The sequence below is a fragment of the Rhinatrema bivittatum genome, chromosome 8, assembly GCF_901001135.1.
Source record: "Rhinatrema bivittatum chromosome 8, aRhiBiv1.1, whole genome shotgun sequence".
Lineage (NCBI taxonomy): Eukaryota > Metazoa > Chordata > Amphibia > Gymnophiona > Rhinatrematidae > Rhinatrema > Rhinatrema bivittatum.
In genome coordinates, this window is record NC_042622.1 from 169,348,498 (window position 1) to 169,365,894 (window position 17,397).

The 17,397-nt window shown below is 50.3% G+C and overlaps 1 protein-coding gene across 18 annotated transcripts in view; it reads right to left on the reverse strand.

Moving 5' to 3' along the window:
• The window catches only part of NCOR1 (nuclear receptor corepressor 1), a 372,787-nt gene that overhangs the window by 64,653 nt on the left and 290,737 nt on the right, over window positions 1–17,397 (reverse strand). For 13 of the 18 annotated variants that reach the window (XM_029611288.1, XM_029611291.1, XM_029611302.1 and 10 more), the window contains 3 exons: window positions 12,688–12,717; window positions 12,118–12,345; window positions 6,513–6,713 (listed from right to left, as the gene is read on the reverse strand). In XM_029611288.1, coding sequence (XP_029467148.1) covers window positions 6,513–6,713; window positions 12,118–12,345; window positions 12,688–12,717 — 459 coding nt within the window. The remainder of the gene's footprint in view (window positions 1–6,512; window positions 6,714–12,117; window positions 12,346–12,687; window positions 12,718–17,397) is intronic. The other 5 variants (XM_029611301.1, XM_029611303.1, XM_029611298.1 and 2 more) reach the window with 2 other exon arrangements.

Here is a 17,397-nt window from a genome sequence, read left to right on the forward strand (position 1 = left end):
TAGTTTCTGCCCATGATACTGCCTGGGCTCTGGTAGAATGGGCCTTGACCTGTAGAGGTGGTGGATTGCCAGCTTCTACGTAGGCCGCCTTGATGACTTCCTTGATCCAACAGGCGATGGTTGCCCGTGAGACCGCTTCCCCTTGTTTCTTTCCGCTGTGAAGGACGAAAAGGTGGTCCGTTTTTTGTACGGGCTCGGACAATGCCAGGTATCTGGATAGGAGTCTGCCGATGTCGAGGTGGCGGAGACTACGGGTTTCTTCCGAATTCTTCCGGGCATCCATCGTTGGTAGTGAGATGGTCTGGTTAAGGTGGAAGTGAGAGACCACTTTGGGGAGGAAGGAGGGGACCGTGCGTAGTTGGATGGACCCCGGGGTGAGCCTGAGGAACGGCTCACGGCAGGACAGTGTTTGTAGTTCCGATATGCGGCGGGCTGAACACACCGCCAGCAGAAACACCGTCTTCAAGGTTAACAGGCGAAGGGACAGGCCTCGTAGGGGTCTGAAGGCGGTTCCCGCTAGGAAGTCCAAAACGAGATTGAGATTCCACAGAGGTACCGGCCACTTTAGAGGTAGGCGAATGTGCTTGACTCCTTTCAGGAAGCTTGACACGTCCGGGTGAGAGGCTATGCTGTCTCTCGCGCTCTTGGAGCCGTAGCATGACAGGGCCGCCACCTGTACCTTGATGGAGTTGAGGGACAGGCCCTTTTGTGGTCCATTCTGTAAGAACTCCAAGATCACGGGGATAGTGAATGGGCGTGGTTTGATGTTGTGGTCTTCGCACCAGGCTTCAAATACTCTCCAGATCCTTATGTACGTTAGTGATGTGGAGAACTTGCGTGCTCGTAGGAGGGTATCGATTTCCGCCCCCGAATATCCGTTCTCTCTCAGGCGAGCCCTCTCAATGGCCAGGCCGTAAGAGAGAATTGAGCTGGGTCCTCGTGGAGGATCGGACCTTGTTATAGCAGGTCCCTGTGTGGGGGCAGGGGTAGGGGGTTCCCTGCCAGCAGTCTTCTCATGTCTGCGTACCAGGGTCTTCTTGGCCAGTCCGGAGCCACCAGAAGAACTAGTCCCTTGTGTAGATGTATCTTGTGAATGATTGCGCCCAGTAGGGGCCACGGTGGGAAGGCATATAGTAGGGTCCCCGGGGGCCAGGGCTGTACCAGGGCATCGATCCCTTGGGACTGTGGTTCCCGCCTGCGGCTGAAGTATCTGGATACTTGGGCGTTGGATCTGTTTGCCAGAAGGTCCATGTCCGGTGTCCCCCACCGATCCACTATTATCTTGAAGGCTGTGGGTGACAGCCTCCATTCTCCTGGCTCTAGACTTTACCTGCTGAGGAAGTCTGCAGTGATGTTGTCTTTCCCGGCGATGTGGACGGCGGAGATCTCCTGGAGGTTTGCTTCCGCCCACGCCATCAGGGGGTCTATTTCTAGGAACACCTGTTGGCTTCTGGTTCCCCCCTGCCGGTTGATGTAGGCCACTGTCGTGGTGTTGTCCGACATTACTCTGACCGCTTTGTTTCGAAGTCTGTGGACGAACTGCATGCAGGCTAGTCTGACTGCTCGCGCTTCTAGGCGGTTGATGTTCCATCCCGCCTCTTCTGCGTTCCACTGCCCTTGGGCGGTTAGCTCCTCGCAGTGTGCTCCCCATCCTCGTAGACTGGCATCTGTGGTGAGTAGAGTCCAGGTTGGGGAGGAAAGACTTGATCCCCGGCTCATGTGGCTGGCCTGCAGCCACCACCGTAGCTGGGTCTGAACTCTGCCTGGGAGTGATAGACGTACGGTGTAGTTCTGGGACCGTGGGCTCCACCGTGATAGGAGTGAGCGCTGTAGGGGTCTCATGTGGGCTCGCGCCTATGGCACAACTTCCAGTGTGGATGCCATCAGCCCAAGAACTTGCAGGTAATCCCATGCTGTGGGATGAGGGTCGTCCAGCAAGGTTTGCAGCCAGTTCCACGATTTTGATCTCCTTGTGGGGGTCAGGCTGACCTTGTCCTCCTTGGTGTCGAATCGGACTCCTAGGTACTCCAGCGACTGTGAGGGCTGTAGGGAGCTTTTGTTTGTGTTGACTACCCCATCCTAGGCTTTCCAGTAGAGTTCTGACTCTGCTGGTTGCTTGGCGGCTTTCCTCCGGTGACTGCTCTGATCAGCCAATCGTCCAGGTAGGGGTGAACAAGGATTCCTTCCTTCCTCAGTGTTGCCGCCACTACCACTATTACCTTGGTGAACGTCCGGGGTGCTGTGGCTAACCCGAAGGGTAGTGCCCGGAACTGGTAGTGACAGTTCAGGACTTTGAAGCGTAGGTAGCGCTGATGTTCCTGGTGAATGGGGATGTGCAGATAGGCCTCAGAAAGATCCAGGGATGTGAGAAACTCTCCTGGTTGTATCGCCCTTATAACAGATCGTAGGATTTCCATGCGAAAGCGAGGGATCCTGAGGTGGCGGTTGACCGACTTGAGATCCAGGATGGGCCTGAATGTTCCCTCTTTCTTGGGAATGATAAAATAAATGGAATAATGGCCAGTATTTATTTCCTGTGTAGGTACTGGGGTTATGGCCTCGAGTGCCAGTAGTCTGGACAGTGTAGCTTCCACCGCCGCCCTCTTGGAGGGGTCGTGGCAGGGGGACTCCACGTACTTGTCCGGAGGGGTTTGTAGGAAATCCAGGTAGTATCCCTCCCGAATGATGGCTAGGACCCACTTGTCCGAGGTTCTCTCGACCCATCTGTGGTAGAATAGGGCTAATCTGCCCCCTATGGCTTCTTCCCTTGGATGGGTCGGCTGAATCTCATTGTGGAGTGTGGCTGGGGCCTGTACCCGAGCTGGCTCCCCTTTTGTTGTGCTTGGTCCGAAAGGACTGGTTCATGCCCGTAGGGTGGGGCGCTTGATAGTTGTTCCTGTAAGGACTGAAGCGCTGCGAACTTCTGCCCCTGGAGGACCTGGGGAAGGAACGCTGAATTCTCTTTGTCTTATCTTCCGGTAGTCGCGGCAATAGGGACTCGCCCCATTTGTCGGCCAGTTTCTCTAGTTCGCTGCCGAACAGGAGGGATCCTTTGAAGGGCATCCTTGTGAGGCGCGTTTTGGAAGATGCGTTGGCCGACCAGCTCCGGAGCCAGAGTTGTCTCCTGGCAGCCACCGCAGAGGACACTCCTCTGGCTGCTGTGCGCACTAGGTCGGAGGCAGCGTCCGCTAGGAATGATATCACTGGTTCCATGTCTTCTCCCGGGGTGTTGTTCCTGGTTTGTGATAGGCAGACACGTGTCACCACGGTACAGCAGGCCGCAATTTGTAGAGACATAGCGGCGACGACAAATGATTGTTTGAGGATGGACTCCAGACGTCAGTCATGAGCATCTTTGAGCGCAGCTCCTCCCTCCACTGGGATAGTGGTGCGCCTAGAGACCGCGCAGACCATAGCATCCACTTTTGGGCATGCAAGAAGGTCTTTGGTTGCTGGGTCCAGGGGGTACAGGGCTGCCAAGGCTCGTCCCCCTTTGAATGCGGATTCCGGAGCGTTCCATTCCGGGTCAATCAACTGCTGCGCTGCTTGTAACAGGGGGAAATGGCGAGAAGTCTGTCGAAGACCCTCCAGCAGGGGGTTCGGTTTCGGTTCTCCCGAAGTACCTGGGCCCGGGATAGCGAGCTCAGTCAGACATTGATTGACCAGGTCCGAGAGCTCGTCCTTTGTGAAGAAGCGTCTCATGGTTCGGTGTGGCTCTGTCCCCGGGGGGAGCTCCCCTTCTTCTAGGGATTCGGCTTCTTCCTCAGAGGTGTCCGAGTCCCAGTAGGCGGGGCTTCTGGGTAATGGGAGCCTGTGCCTAGGTCTTGAGGGGCCTGGAGCATGTGGGTCCTCCAGTGGAGCAAGTGGTTGGCCAGCCAGAGGTTCAGTTTGCATCTGAACAAAGGCGTGAATCCCCTTGAAAAACTCCACCCATGATATGGACGCTGGGTCAAAGCCGAGAGGCATTGGATCCTTGGGGGTTCCTCCTGGCTAGGTCCGGGATGCCCCCTGAGGAGCTGGAACTCGGCCCTGGGTGGGACTGGCCCTGTGCTGGATCTCCCAGGGCCTCCTCGCACTGCGTGCACAGGGCATCGGCCTCCTCGCTTTGTGCGGCTCTGATGTGGCATGCCGGACAGAGGCCTTGCGCTTTAATTTCTGTTCCTGGGGGTTGTCGGCGCGTAAATCTTATGCGCTCCGGTGCGCTTAGGTTGAGCATGTAAGTTGTGCACGCGGCTGTGCCGTAGACATGCGCTCGGCTATGTGCGCGCAAGTTATACGCGCTTAAGTCTATGCGCACAAGTGCTTTGTGCGCCTGGTTCAGGGATGTGTGCTCGGAGGCGAACAGCGCGGCGCGTAGGCCAAGATGGCGACGGCGAGCACACGGGCAATATGGTGACCCCCTCGGAGAGTCTCCACGTGGGCAGACTCTTGGAATAGCTGGGGCCTGGCCCTGCTAGGGCGGATCAACCCGGTGGCACTGGTCCCGGTCGGTGACCTGTGCTCGTCCTCGACCCTCGGAGACCGGATTCGAGTGGAAGATTTCTACCTTACCTTGTCTTCGGCGCTTCCAGTTTCGTCCCGGGCGGTCTCCGGCTACAGGGGAAGAGGGCAAATACCTTCACCGCCGCGCTCGAGGGTGCACCTGCTGCTTCTCAGCCGCGCCTGAAGGATCGGGAAATAGGTCCTCGCCGCGATTCGGCCGCCGGACCGAGGCTCACCTCCGAGGGACCACGGAAATCACCTCGGGAATCTCAACTGGGGGAGGGACCCGAGGGTATCACCGCAGGAGAGCGGGGCTCGTCTTCAGGTAGGTTTTCTTCTTTCAATTTTGGGTTTTCTTCTTTAAATTTGATCTAACGTTTGAGAGCGTGCAGAAAGTCCCTAACTGCTATGGAGATGGAAAATACTTAAGAGCTGCACTTCCTGCAGGAGTATATGTACTAGGGGCTGACGTCAGATTGAAATCTGATCCGTCTCCAACTGCTAACAGGAGTACACTATACCCATTGGTCCTGAGTCCATCTACTACACGCTAGGGAATCTTCCTTTTTTGTTTTTTTTAAACTTACCTGGGCTCAGCGCTTACTGGCTGAATACAGAGATGGTCTCTGGATGCAGGGGGCGAGGGCTTTGGCCCTCACTGCCGCACTCAGCTTCCTGCACCCACTGCCTTTCAGATGCATAAGCAGCCAAGTCCATGCCGAGAACCGGCTACCGGACAAAGGTACACCTCTGAGGGATCTCTGAAATTGCCTCAGGAATTCTCAAATGGGGGAGGGTCTTTTAGGTATCATCGCAGGAGAGCGGGGCTCAATTTCCTTCAATTTAGAATGTAGAATTTCTCCTTCCAAAAAGTACAACAATCCCTACAGGGAGAGGTACATCCACCATCTGCTGGAGACTGAGAATATTGGAGGGCTGATGTCACTGCAGGGGTATACGTACTGTGACGTCAGCTTAGCAACCTGACTCAGTCTCCATCTGCTGGCTGGGGAGCAAAACCCTTTGGCCCCAAGTCCATCTGGCTACACGCTAGGAAATTATAAATTCAAACCCAACTATAATTATAATTTGCCTTGAGACCAAATTGGAAAAAGGCGGAATATCAAATGTTTATTAATAACTAGCACCTTATACAATTGCAGCCAATATTTTAACTCATAACTCAAGAGAAGTATTTGCTACCTGTGGCAAGAGTGGCCGGTGAATGAGGGGCCCCTTGGGGAAAGGATTTTATTATCTTAAAAATATGCATGGTTGATTTACTGCAGTAGCAAGGTTCCCTATCTTCGTACATCTTTTATTTATCAGATTTATACACTGCCTGTCAATGTTTCCCAGCGGTTTACATATCGTATTCATAATTCAATGATATAAACATAAAAGCATCAGACACACAATGCAAGCCATAAAATAAAATACAAAACACATCTGAATGCTTCAATTAAGTAAAGGTGGAGGAATGGAGCAACGCACCAGCCTACCTCAGCCTCATACAGTAAAGGATCAAACACACCCTTTATTTTGCCAGAATGAATTCAAACCCAGACAAACACCTAAAATTCTGTTACAGGCCTGGAGATAGTGTGAAAGAAATTCTGAGAACAGGCAGATAAGCATGGGATCAAGACCTGCCTAAGCTTTTCCCAACCAACTGCACCGCCAACCAACCAACACCCAAAGCTAGTGCCCTAAATCCAAGGGAAAAGTCCCACACTGGACTTTACCAGTGGCAAAAGTTCAATGGGTTGGAAAATAGGGAGACTAGGATTCAAATCCTGCTTCTCCTAATGACACACCTTCTGACCTTGGGCAAGTCACTTTCCCTCTTGTTGCTGTACACATCCAGTAGTGCTACACCATCACTTGCCCAACATAATTAATCAGCTCCAGGGCTCCGGGAAAAACCCTAAGATCTCATGCCAGCTGGAGTGTACTTAGGAGAACCTCTCTCTGACATACATTTACTCATGGTAAAAAGAATGCATACTCTGATAAAGACAAAGACATACCTCGAGTACCTGGATAAGGGAGAGTTAGCGTCTGCTCTCTAGGAGAGAGCCCCCGGGTCATGTCAGGACGCAAGTTAACCTGCATCTGCTGTGAGGTAATATAGTCATTTAAAATTGTCTGCCGCGTGTTCTCCATTGCATAAAGCTGGTACTGGCTGGGATAGCCAGGGGTGGGTGACAGCTGTCTCTGGAATAGGTACGCTGTAAGATGAACAAGGTTCAGAGGGGTTACACAACTTTCACCTATAGTTCTACACAGAAAAGTACACACACATATACTGGAAACATGTAGCAGACACACAAAGTTAGCACAAGTTTGAAAATTGCAAGCTGAAGCTCTAAGTGTCAAAGCTTCTACTTGTAGCTCTAAATCTTAGTAAACTGATAGTCAATGAAACGGTTAAACCTTCTTAAAGTACTCTCTCTCTTGGTTTTAAGGAACCAGTAATAAGAAGCTGAGGCAGCTTTTCTTTCATAGCCAAGAGCAGCTCATGTGAACACAACATCAGGATCATAGCATTGTTTAATTTAACATTCTTTGCTTGAAATGCCACAACAATCTTTACAGGACTGTATTTTGTGACCGACTTTTTATTACATTTCTATTTCTGCAAAGTTTCCACAAACTGAAATCTTCTCAGGAACTTGATTCTCCAAAGTTTAACTGGAACTTTTTCTTTTTATTAACCACGGATAGCAGAATTACTTTCCTGTAACAGGTGTTCTCCAAGGACAGCAGGATGTTAGTCCTTACACATGGGTAGTGGGTTGGTTTTGTGAGGACCTCTGAGAACACCTGTTACAGGTAAGCAACTCTGCTTTCTCCAAGGACAAGCAGGATGGTAGTCCTCACACATGGGTGATTAAGTAGCTCCAAGCCATTCCGAACATTGGCACCGGATCCCTGCTGCACATGTGCACAACAACTAGAACTGCAACCACCAAAGGAGCAGGCCTGCACCCAAGGACAGGGCCCATGGAGGAAGAGATTAGAGAGGACAGATTGACCGAATCAACTGTCCTGCCGGCCATCCTTGTCCAGCCAATAATGTGAGGCGAAGGAGTGGAGGGAACTCCAGGTCGCCACTCTGCAAATCTCATGAATGGGGACTGCATGCAAATGAGCCGAGACTGACATGGCTTGTACCGAGTCAACCTTGACCGTCAAGCTATAGGCCCACCTGTGCATAACAGAAGGAAATGCAGTCCGCAAGATAATGGGATAAAGTATGCTTGGAGACAGTGACCCCTAGCCTGTTCTTGTCGAAGGAAACAAAGAGTTGAGTGAAGAGGCAGTGAGGCGCCATCCACTCTTGCAATCTAGAGTGTGCAGAGCCCATTCACCCTGGTGAGTGTGAGGCCTTGGAAAAAAGGAAGGCAACACAATAGACTGGTTGAGATGGAACTCTGAAACCACCTTGGGAAAGAACTTTGGGTGTGTCTGGAGTACTACCTTGTTGTGGCAAAATTTTGTATAAGGCGGGTACGACACTAGGGCATGCAGTTCGCTGAAGTCACTGTGACCAAGAAGATGACCTTCCAGGAGAGGTACTTCAGATCGCAAAATCGTAATGGCTCAAATGGAGATTTCATGAGTTGCGACAGGACGATGTTGAGATCCCAGGAAACCGCTGGAAAGCGAGTGGGGGGCTTTAGTTGAAGTAAGCCCCTCAGGAACCACCCCACAAGTGGATGAGAGGAGATCGCAGTACCATCCGTACCCCGGTGGTAAGCCCTTATGGCACTGAGATGAACCCTCACTGATGTGGTTTGGAGGCCGGATTCGGAGAGGGAAAGCAGATAGTCTAACAGTGCGGAAGGGGAGCAAGAAAAGGGATCCAGACTGTGTCCCTTGCACCAAATGGAAAACCTCTTCTACTTCATATTTTAAGATATTTTGGTAGAAGGCTTCCTGGAGTCCAGAATAACTCGCAATTCCCCTTCCGAAAGGTCAACAGTCTGCACAGTCACCTAGTCAACATCTAAGCCGTAAGGGCCAGGGCTTGTAGGTTGGGGTGACAGAGCCTGCCCCGGTCTTGTGTGATTAGGTCTGGAGCCATTCCCAACCGGATCAGGAGGCACGAGGCCATATCTCGTAGGGTCAGAAACCAGACCTGACAGGGCCAAAAGGGGGCGATCAGGATCATGGAGGCTTGATCCTGCTGAAGCTTCTGGAGTATTTTCGAGATGAAAGGCAGGAGAGGGTAAGCTTACAACAGCCTAGTGCCCCAGTGAATCGAGAAGGCATCCACCAGCAATCTGCTGCTCCTCCTGCCTAGGGAGCAGAAGCAGTACACCTTCCTGTTTTCCAGGGAGGCAAAGAGGTCTATAGGCATGGCTCAAGGAGTCCGCCAGGTGTTGTCCACACCTGGAAGATACACTGCCCTGAGGAGAATGCTGTTATTGATGGCATACGACCAAATGTGGACTGCCTCCTGATGGTCCTGGGGGAGCTGGGAGGTGGCGGAGCACATTGCGTGCCTGAGGTGCCTGAGATGCCATCGAACCCGATGGCCCTTTCTACTCAGAGGAGTCGCTCACCAGTATGGGGGCCGGTGGCGGTGGCAGTGGCAGCGGTGCACACTTCGGCCACGTAGGGGCTTCAGGCACCGGTGCCGGCTGCATTGGTAGAACACAGAGCAGCATATCGAGCCGTTCCAGTAAAGGTGCAAGCACCAGTGAAGACAGCTCTTGTGGTGGTGGCGGTTCCAATGGAACCAGAGGCTCGAAGCCCTGCAAGGCAACTGCAAGCGACTCTCCAACAGTGGCCAATCCAGGCCATAAGAACCTGGCAAGTACCCAAAAACTAAGTCTATTCCATGTTACCATTGCTAATGTCAGTGGCTATTCTCTAAGTGAACTTAATAAAAGGTAATGGACTTCTCCTCCAAGAACTTATCCAATCCTTTTTTAAACACAGCTATACTAACTGCACTGACCACATCCTCTGGTAACAAATTCCAGAGTTCAATTCTCAACTTTAATAGGAAATAGCATCCCATACATTTTGGAAAGCAACCCTTTCTTCACCTTTTGTTTAAAGCACATGTCCTCAAATCAGAGAAATCACGAGCTACTTGGCTCTTAATCGGATCACGGGAGAGACAATGACTTAATCGTAAAAATTGAAAGTACTAACCCTCCAGTATTTATATAGATTTTTCAATTCTTCAAACACCCTCATGTGTCTCTTAAAAACAAACTGCCCACAGCACCATAACCCTACGCGCCTCTGTTAAGCGCCATGCCATTCTTTATGATGCTTATATATCCAGGGATACAAGAACACTTAGATTTTGCAGAAAGTATAATTTTTTATTGAACAAGATAAGTATTCTTGGGAGATGCTGGTGCCATTTCTCTGACAAACTGACTACCAGCATCTCATCGTGTATATGAACTGATCCTTTTTTTTATAGGTAAAATACAATATAGGACTAGGTTAGAAAATTCTAGAAGTGCGTGACTACCCAGAGAATGATTTACATTGGTTGTCATGTCACCAGCATGATAAGATCATCCCTAAGCTACCCTGAGTATTTCTCCAAGGTGGGGCCCATTTACCATCACTCTTTAGATCAGTGGTTCTCAACCCTGTCCTGGGGACCCCCCCAGCCAGTCGGGTTTTCAGGATATCCACAATTAATATGCATGAGAGAAAATTTGCATACACTGCCTCCATAACATGCAAATTTTCTCTCATGCATATTCATTGTGGCTATCCTGAAAACCCAACTGGCTGGGGGGGTCCCCAGGACAGGGTTGAGAACCACTGCTTTAGATAGTCCTTTGTTCTGTTAGAATCTTACTGGTCAGGACAATTATCATATCTTAGGCTGTATTTACAGATGCCCCTGGAAATGGTGCCTCTTATTGTGACAGTATAGCCTGAAGTTTCCAACCATTGCCTTACACTTTTGTGTGATCCTATATAATTAGGCATCACAATATGGCGCCAGCTTGGACTGCCTATCCAGGTGTCCTGGGAATTGCTGCAGGTCAGGCTCAGCAAGTTACTATGAGGTCACATAGGCTAAGACAGCAAAGGATTCTGGGTCGGTCGCCTTCTCAATGTTGGTTTTCAGGCTCAGGCACACTTATCACCTCCAGCTTTGAAATTCCTTTCCCAGATATATACCCAGTGGCATTAACATAGCAAACACACTATGTCCCGTGAGAATGCTTCTACATTTGTACCATACTCTTAGGATTCACCTCTCCAATCTTATTACCTTCTGTCTGTTGCCCCCATAACTTAGTATAGCGCGCTCCCTAGCCATCACACCCTGCTCAATGTAAAACCCATTGTTTAATCATAATCCCGGGGAACCAATGATAAAATGACCCTCTGTTGTGCCGACAAACAGTAGCACCTGAAATCTGGAACTGCCAACCCACCATGCTCCTTTTTCAAAAACAGAACCTTGTGTGTTACCCTTGGTGGTCTTTTTTTCCCAAATATAATGAAACACCGGTTTATGCAAAGTTTCAAAAAACAGGCCGGCACTTTAACAGGTAGATCCATTGAGGCGAAATTGTCATTTTATTATACCTATTCGTCCTAGCCAAGAGAAATGGGAGAGACCACAGTTCCAATTCTTGCACAGTTTTGTCCATTAAAGATTGATAATTAAGATGCAATAATTGCCACCATTCCCCACCCCTATCTGCACCCCCAGATACCGAATGCTCCATTTCGCCCATTGAAATGGAAATCCATCCTTAATTTGCCTAGTTTGCAGCTCATCTAGAGAGGTTTAATAACTCCGATTTCCCCATATTTACTTTAAAACCGGACACTCTTCCCAAGCCTCTAGTTCTTTAACCACTATTAGTAATGATAATAAAGGATTGTAAACCGTGAAATCTTGAATTGAGCTATGGTTATGCCATGTATATCCCCAGTTTATCAAACCTTCCCTGTGAAAGGCTCCATGACCAAGACAAACAGAAGAGGCGATAGACATACTTGCCTCATCCCTCTTCCCAATTCAGATACTTCAGAATATGTACCATTTACCTTAATGCAGGCCTTAGGCGAAGGGTACATAGCCAACACCCATTTTAAAAATTTGGGCCCAATCCTACTTTTTGCCAGTACTTTAAACATGTACGACAACTGTACACGATCGAATGCCTTTTCGGCATCTATTGTTAGAATCAAAGGGTTTTTTTTCCAACCTTGCCTCTCTAATCAGATTTACTATTTTATGGCTGTTACCTGCTACCTGCCTTCCTGGGATAAATCCATACTGGTCAACATGAACCAGCTCTAACTGAAATTTTAAACAAAATTGGAGCACTAGCAGAGAACAAAATGTCTGTGAAGTACTGGATCCTCAGTTGTGTGTGAGCTAGGGTGACAAGCTCTGAGATCATGCAGGAAAATTGTAAAGGTTCTTATCTCCTTCTGACCATCCCATCATGTTATGGACAGTGGAATCACAATTCACTGTGACAGTGGTGATGAATACATCACTGACCTGCTGTGATCTTTGTAAAGTATCAAGTACAGCAGTGTCACCTTGGCAGGAATGCCTACTGTGTGTTTTACACATGACATTCCTACCCAGTAATAATGTAAATATTGAGAAAATGATTTTACCAGGATCTAGAGCTCTATGAAACTGCATGGCTGGATCCAGATGAGGTGGCAGGTGGCCCCTGTATACCTCTCCTGGAGGGGCTCCACGATGGTGAGGGTCAAAGGGACTGTGTGCTGACATAGGATCAACACCAGGAATTGGGGATTTTGCTGACATGCACTCTCTCTGCGTTGGAGTAAGAGTGCTTTTCCTCTCGTGATTGGAAGGCTTCCCAGAAGTCAATCCACCTGGAAGTCACAAAAGGTAAATTCATAAGTGTTCAAACATGTGCTCATATAATTTAGCACTTCCTATCAGCACAGCTGCAAGGAATTGTTCCCTAGTCTGCAGTGTCATTCGCAGAGAAAATGGTGGGTGGGGCTGCAGAGAAGAGAAACCAGTTCCTTACCCCAGAGGTATCTCAATGTCTGTATCTAAATGGAAAATCCCCCCAGTGCAGAAAGAAACCCCCTAAAGTGACCAAGCGCTGAGCATGTAGAGTGGCTTTCATCACCTTCTACTCTGCAGGAGCCCATGTGTGACAAGCAAAAGATAATACAGTGGGAGTGCAATTCCATGTTACAACTCACCCCACATGACTAGGCACCCACTTTTTCGCCCTAAGGATGAACAAAAAGCTTTTAGGCTCTGGTATTCTCAGCAATGGGCATTCAGTTTCATTGGCTACACAAGAACAATACAGTCCAGACATAAATCTGAATTTCCCCTAATTCCATTCAGTCTACAAACCAGTGGCAGACTCACAAGGATCACAGTTGCGTACTATCAGCTTGTCCACTTCTTGGACTCTAATCTTCTCTGGTTTGCTCTTCCTTTTGGTCTTCTTTTTCCCCATCCAAAACGTTTTATGTAATTTTACAGTTATGGAATGATGGACAGATTAGAGTCACGCCTTTTGATTATTTTTAAATCTCCAAACCAGTGGTCACTCTTTCTTGGACTATGCAGTTGTCATGTTTTGGTTGCAACAGGAAGGTGCTGAATTTCTGCTACAAACAGCTTTTAGTCTGGAAAAATATGGATTTGGATCCAGAAATGTTCAGTGTTCAAACACTGTAGAATAAGATTCAAAATGTAATGCTTAGTTTAAGATACTTTACACTGGGCTTCCTCTATATTTATCTAAATTGTTGATTCCTTATCAACCTAGTTCCTGAACATACCCAGATCAGTCCAGACAATGGGTTTTGCATCCCTACCAGCAGATTGAGTCAGAGAAACAAAACTTTAAGGCACTGCTACATAACAGAATGCCACCTGCAGTCCCATCAGTATTTCTCTGACTCCAGCAGATGGTAGAGGTGCAACCTCCTGCAGTCAGAGAAAGAAAACAAATTATATTAAGAAGAGAAGGCTAGTAGTAGATTCAGAAGCTCCCTGAGGTGTTAGGCTCCTTGGTGGAACATCCCTCAGGTTGAGCCAAGTGTCCGGGGGGGTTGGGAACCCCTGCCAGTTGCTTGCCTGCATCGTGCCGGTGATCTTGATAGCCAGGGGACTGGCTCCCTCAAGTCTGCTGAAGCCCCTGTCTCCAGGCCCCAGGATCCAGGAAAGTATCCCTGCTTGTATTTTGGTTATTTTTGCCAGCAGGTAAAGATTTGGGAAAAACAAAAAAGGGGCAAATAACTTGAGAGCTGGGGGGCAGCAGCGGGCCACATTGGGGTAGGTAGGACTCACGCCCAGGGTTCCCGGGAAGGAGTTGCGCTGGTGGTCAGCTCTGAGGCGTTCGGTGGCATGGCAGCTTTGATGCGGCCATATTTGGTTTCCCATGTGCCACCGGGCCTGCCATCGGGTCTCCCCTGTGGTGGTGGCGGCCGACTTTCTTCCCATGCGTTGGTCGGCGCAGAGGGTGTGAGAGGCTCGGCTTGGGTGAGCGTTTAAAGCCAGCCGATTGGGAGACTGCGTGGCGTTCGGTAGTGTGGGTCCACACGCAATGGTGAAAAAGTCACGCATGGAGACCTGCCACTCATGTGGCCTGTAAGCAGTGCACTTAAACTCCCGCTCCCTTTGCATGGGCTTCGTTTCGGGAGAGGGTTCCTCAGCAGGTGTTAAGCGTTGGAGTCATCTCCCCCGACCTCCGGGAGTGGCGTTGGCTGAGGAGTCGGGGGGCCCCAGGTGGTGGCTGCACCTGCAGGGAACCATGGACAGGCATCCTCTTCGGCGGGGGAGTCTAGAGACTCTCCCGCTCCTCTGTCTCCAGTGGATCAGGAGAGTCCGGGTAGAGAGGAGGACTCTGAGGACAGTCTAGGACAGGGGCCTGATGGTATGGATGATTCTTCACTGAAATTTGTGCTTTTGATGAACAAAGCCTTCCTGGCAAGGAAAGGGCGAAGGATAAGAGGTCACGAGATGGGCCTCCCCCCCATGCTGAAGAGGTCTAGGAGGGCCGTACAAGGGTCCGGGGATTTTCTGCAGCGTTTGGGTCTGCATCTTGTGCAGCCAGCATTGGACCCCAGTGACGGGGAGGATTCGGATGATCCACAGGATAACCCTTTGGCCCTTCAAGGGGTGGATCCGGATGACGACGGGGCAGTGGCACCCAGTATGGATCCCAATGTGGTTAAGGTTAACCCGGATCAGGATGATTTCCCGGTTCCAGAGGGAGATGATCCCAGAGTGGTTTGTTTATTTAAGAAGGAGGAACTGCATCCTCTTAGTCCCCAGGTGTTGGAAGAATTGGGGATTAAGGTGACTCAAGAGGAGTCAGATAATGAGGGCATTAATCCAATCCTGGATGGACTATGGGACCCTCAGAGTCCTTTTCCATTGCCTAAGAAGATCCGGAAAGTGGTAAACTGGGAGTGGGACTTCCTGGAGGCAGGCCTCAAAGGGGGCAGAGCTAAGGCAAAGCTATACACCCTGATGGAGGAGGCTTTGGAGATCCTTCGGGTGCCGAAGGTAGACGTTGTGGTTTCAGCAGTCACTAAGAAGATGACCATTCCGGTGGTGGGGGCGGCCGCTTAGACTGCAGGTTAGAGATTCAACTCAAGCGCATGTTTGAGGTTTCCATGCTAAATCTACGGGTGGCGGTGAGCGCCAGCCTGGTACAGAGGGCCTGCCTATGTTGATTGCAGAAGGCCCAAGAGCAAACTTCCGTAGAGCATAGCCCTTTGCAGGCAGCCCGCTTAGAGGCTGGAATCATATGTATGTAGCAGATGCTCTGTAGGTTTTGGTTTGGATGTTGGCCAGGAGTATGGTTTCAGCGGTGGCGGCCCGCAGCTTCTATGGTTGCGCAATTGGTCAGCGGACATGTGGTCTAAGGCTCAGCTGTGTAACTTCCCCTTTAGAGGGAAGCTCCTGTTTCGGGAGGATTTGGATAAGTTGATGAAGACAAGATGCTTGAGGATAAATGGACCAGTAAAAAGACCCTTCCCCCTCAGTCGAGGTTTAGGGATTCGTGGAGGTTTTGCTCAGGCAGAACCACTTCCAACACTCCGAAGTGAACTGGCAGTCGCCAACAGACCTTTTGTGGAGGCCGCAGAGGTTCCAGAGATGGTGCCAGTCAATGGGCCGGTGATTGAAAGTCAACGCAATGAAGCTAGGGCCCTCACTCCTCCGTAAAAGCTGTAGGGGTACATTGTCCAGCCTTTACAAGGAGTGGGCCAACATTACCTCAGACCATTGGGTACTGGAGGTCATAAGAGACGGCTAACGCTCTTGAATTTTTGTGCCCGGTCAGAGAGGCCTTTCTCGAAGCAAGCGAGAGGATGTGGGGGACGCGGCAAAGGCTACTGGATTTGCGTGCCATAGTGCCTATGCCACAGGAGGACCTTGGGCAAGGTTGGTGCTCCATTTACTTCGTGGTTCCCAAGGAGGGTACTTTTCATCCCATTCTTGACCTGCAGAAGGTGAACAGTGCCCTTCGAGTGCCGTGTTTTCATATGGAGACACTGCACATGGTGGTAGCAGTCGCAGTCCGCAAAGGAGAGTTCCTGGTGTCCTGGACTTGATGGAGGCATATTTTCATATCCCAATTCGGCTGGACCATCAGAAGTTTCTTCGCTTCATGGTGCTGGGTCAGCATTTTCAGTTTCAGGCTCTTCCTTTTGGCCTGGTGACGGTGCCACAAACCTTCACCAAGGTGATGGTGAAGGTGGCGGCTGAGGCTCAACACAAGGAGGGAGATCTAGTTCATCCGTACCTGGATGGTTGGCTCATTTGAGCAAAGTCAGAGAAAGAATGCAAGAGGTGCTTCAGCAGGTGATGAACACCTTGCATGGCTGCTTCGTCTTGCATTACCAATGACTTGAGATTACTTGCAAGTGTTTGGGTCCACTGCATCCATGTTGGATTTGGTTCCATGGGCGTTTGCACACACGAGACCTCTTTGGCATGCTCTGTTGTCCAGATGGGATCCACTGTCATAACAGTATCATCTGCCATTGCCCCTGCTGTAGAATCCAGGTCCAGAGTCTTTTGGTGGCTGTCTCAGCGCAATCTGAGGAAGGGAATGGACCTGGAACCCCCGGACTGGGTGGTGGTCAACACGGATGCAAGTCTCCAGTGGGGGGGCAAGGTCTGTGGTCACCAAGAGAGAAAGTCTGGTCCATCAATCGCCTCGAGACAAGAGCGGTTCATCTGGCCCTGCAGGTTTTTCTTCCCCTGGTCAGGGGCGGATGGTTTGCGTGTTTTCGGACAATGCGACAACCGTCAAGGCAGGATGAGGAGTCTGGCGGTAGCTCTGGAGGCACAGTATTTGTTAGTGTGGGCAGAGCGCCATCTCAAGGGCGTAGCAGCCTCACATGTCTCGGAGGCAGAAAACATACAGACAGATTTTTTCAGCGGGCAGCAGCTGGACCCGGGGGAGTGGGAGTTGTCCCACAAGGCTTGGAACCGCATTTGTGCCAGGTGGGGTGTTCCCCAGCTGGATCTCATAGCGATGCAGGTCAACGAACAGACAGAGGTTTTTCAGTTGCAGAAGAGAGGTCGGTTCGGTGGGTTTAGATGCTCTAGTGTGACCTTGGCTGACGGGGATCCTGTTATACGTGTTTCCTCCTTGGCTTCTGGTTGGTCAAATTCAGGTACATCTCTGTTCCGTAGTGCTGGTAGTGCCCAAATGGCCGCAGTGTCTGTGATTTGCAGATCTAGTGTATCTGGCTGTGGACAGGCCCCTTCGGCTGGCTCATCTGCTAAAGTTGTTGTGTCAGGGTCCCATATTTTCGGATTGGGAGGATCACTCAACCTGCCACTTCCTTGGCGTATGTTTGCGACTGGAGGGCGTTTGAGTCTTGATGCCTTCAGAGACAGGTGTATTTCCCTGTCAGTGGAGGTTCCTCTTATCT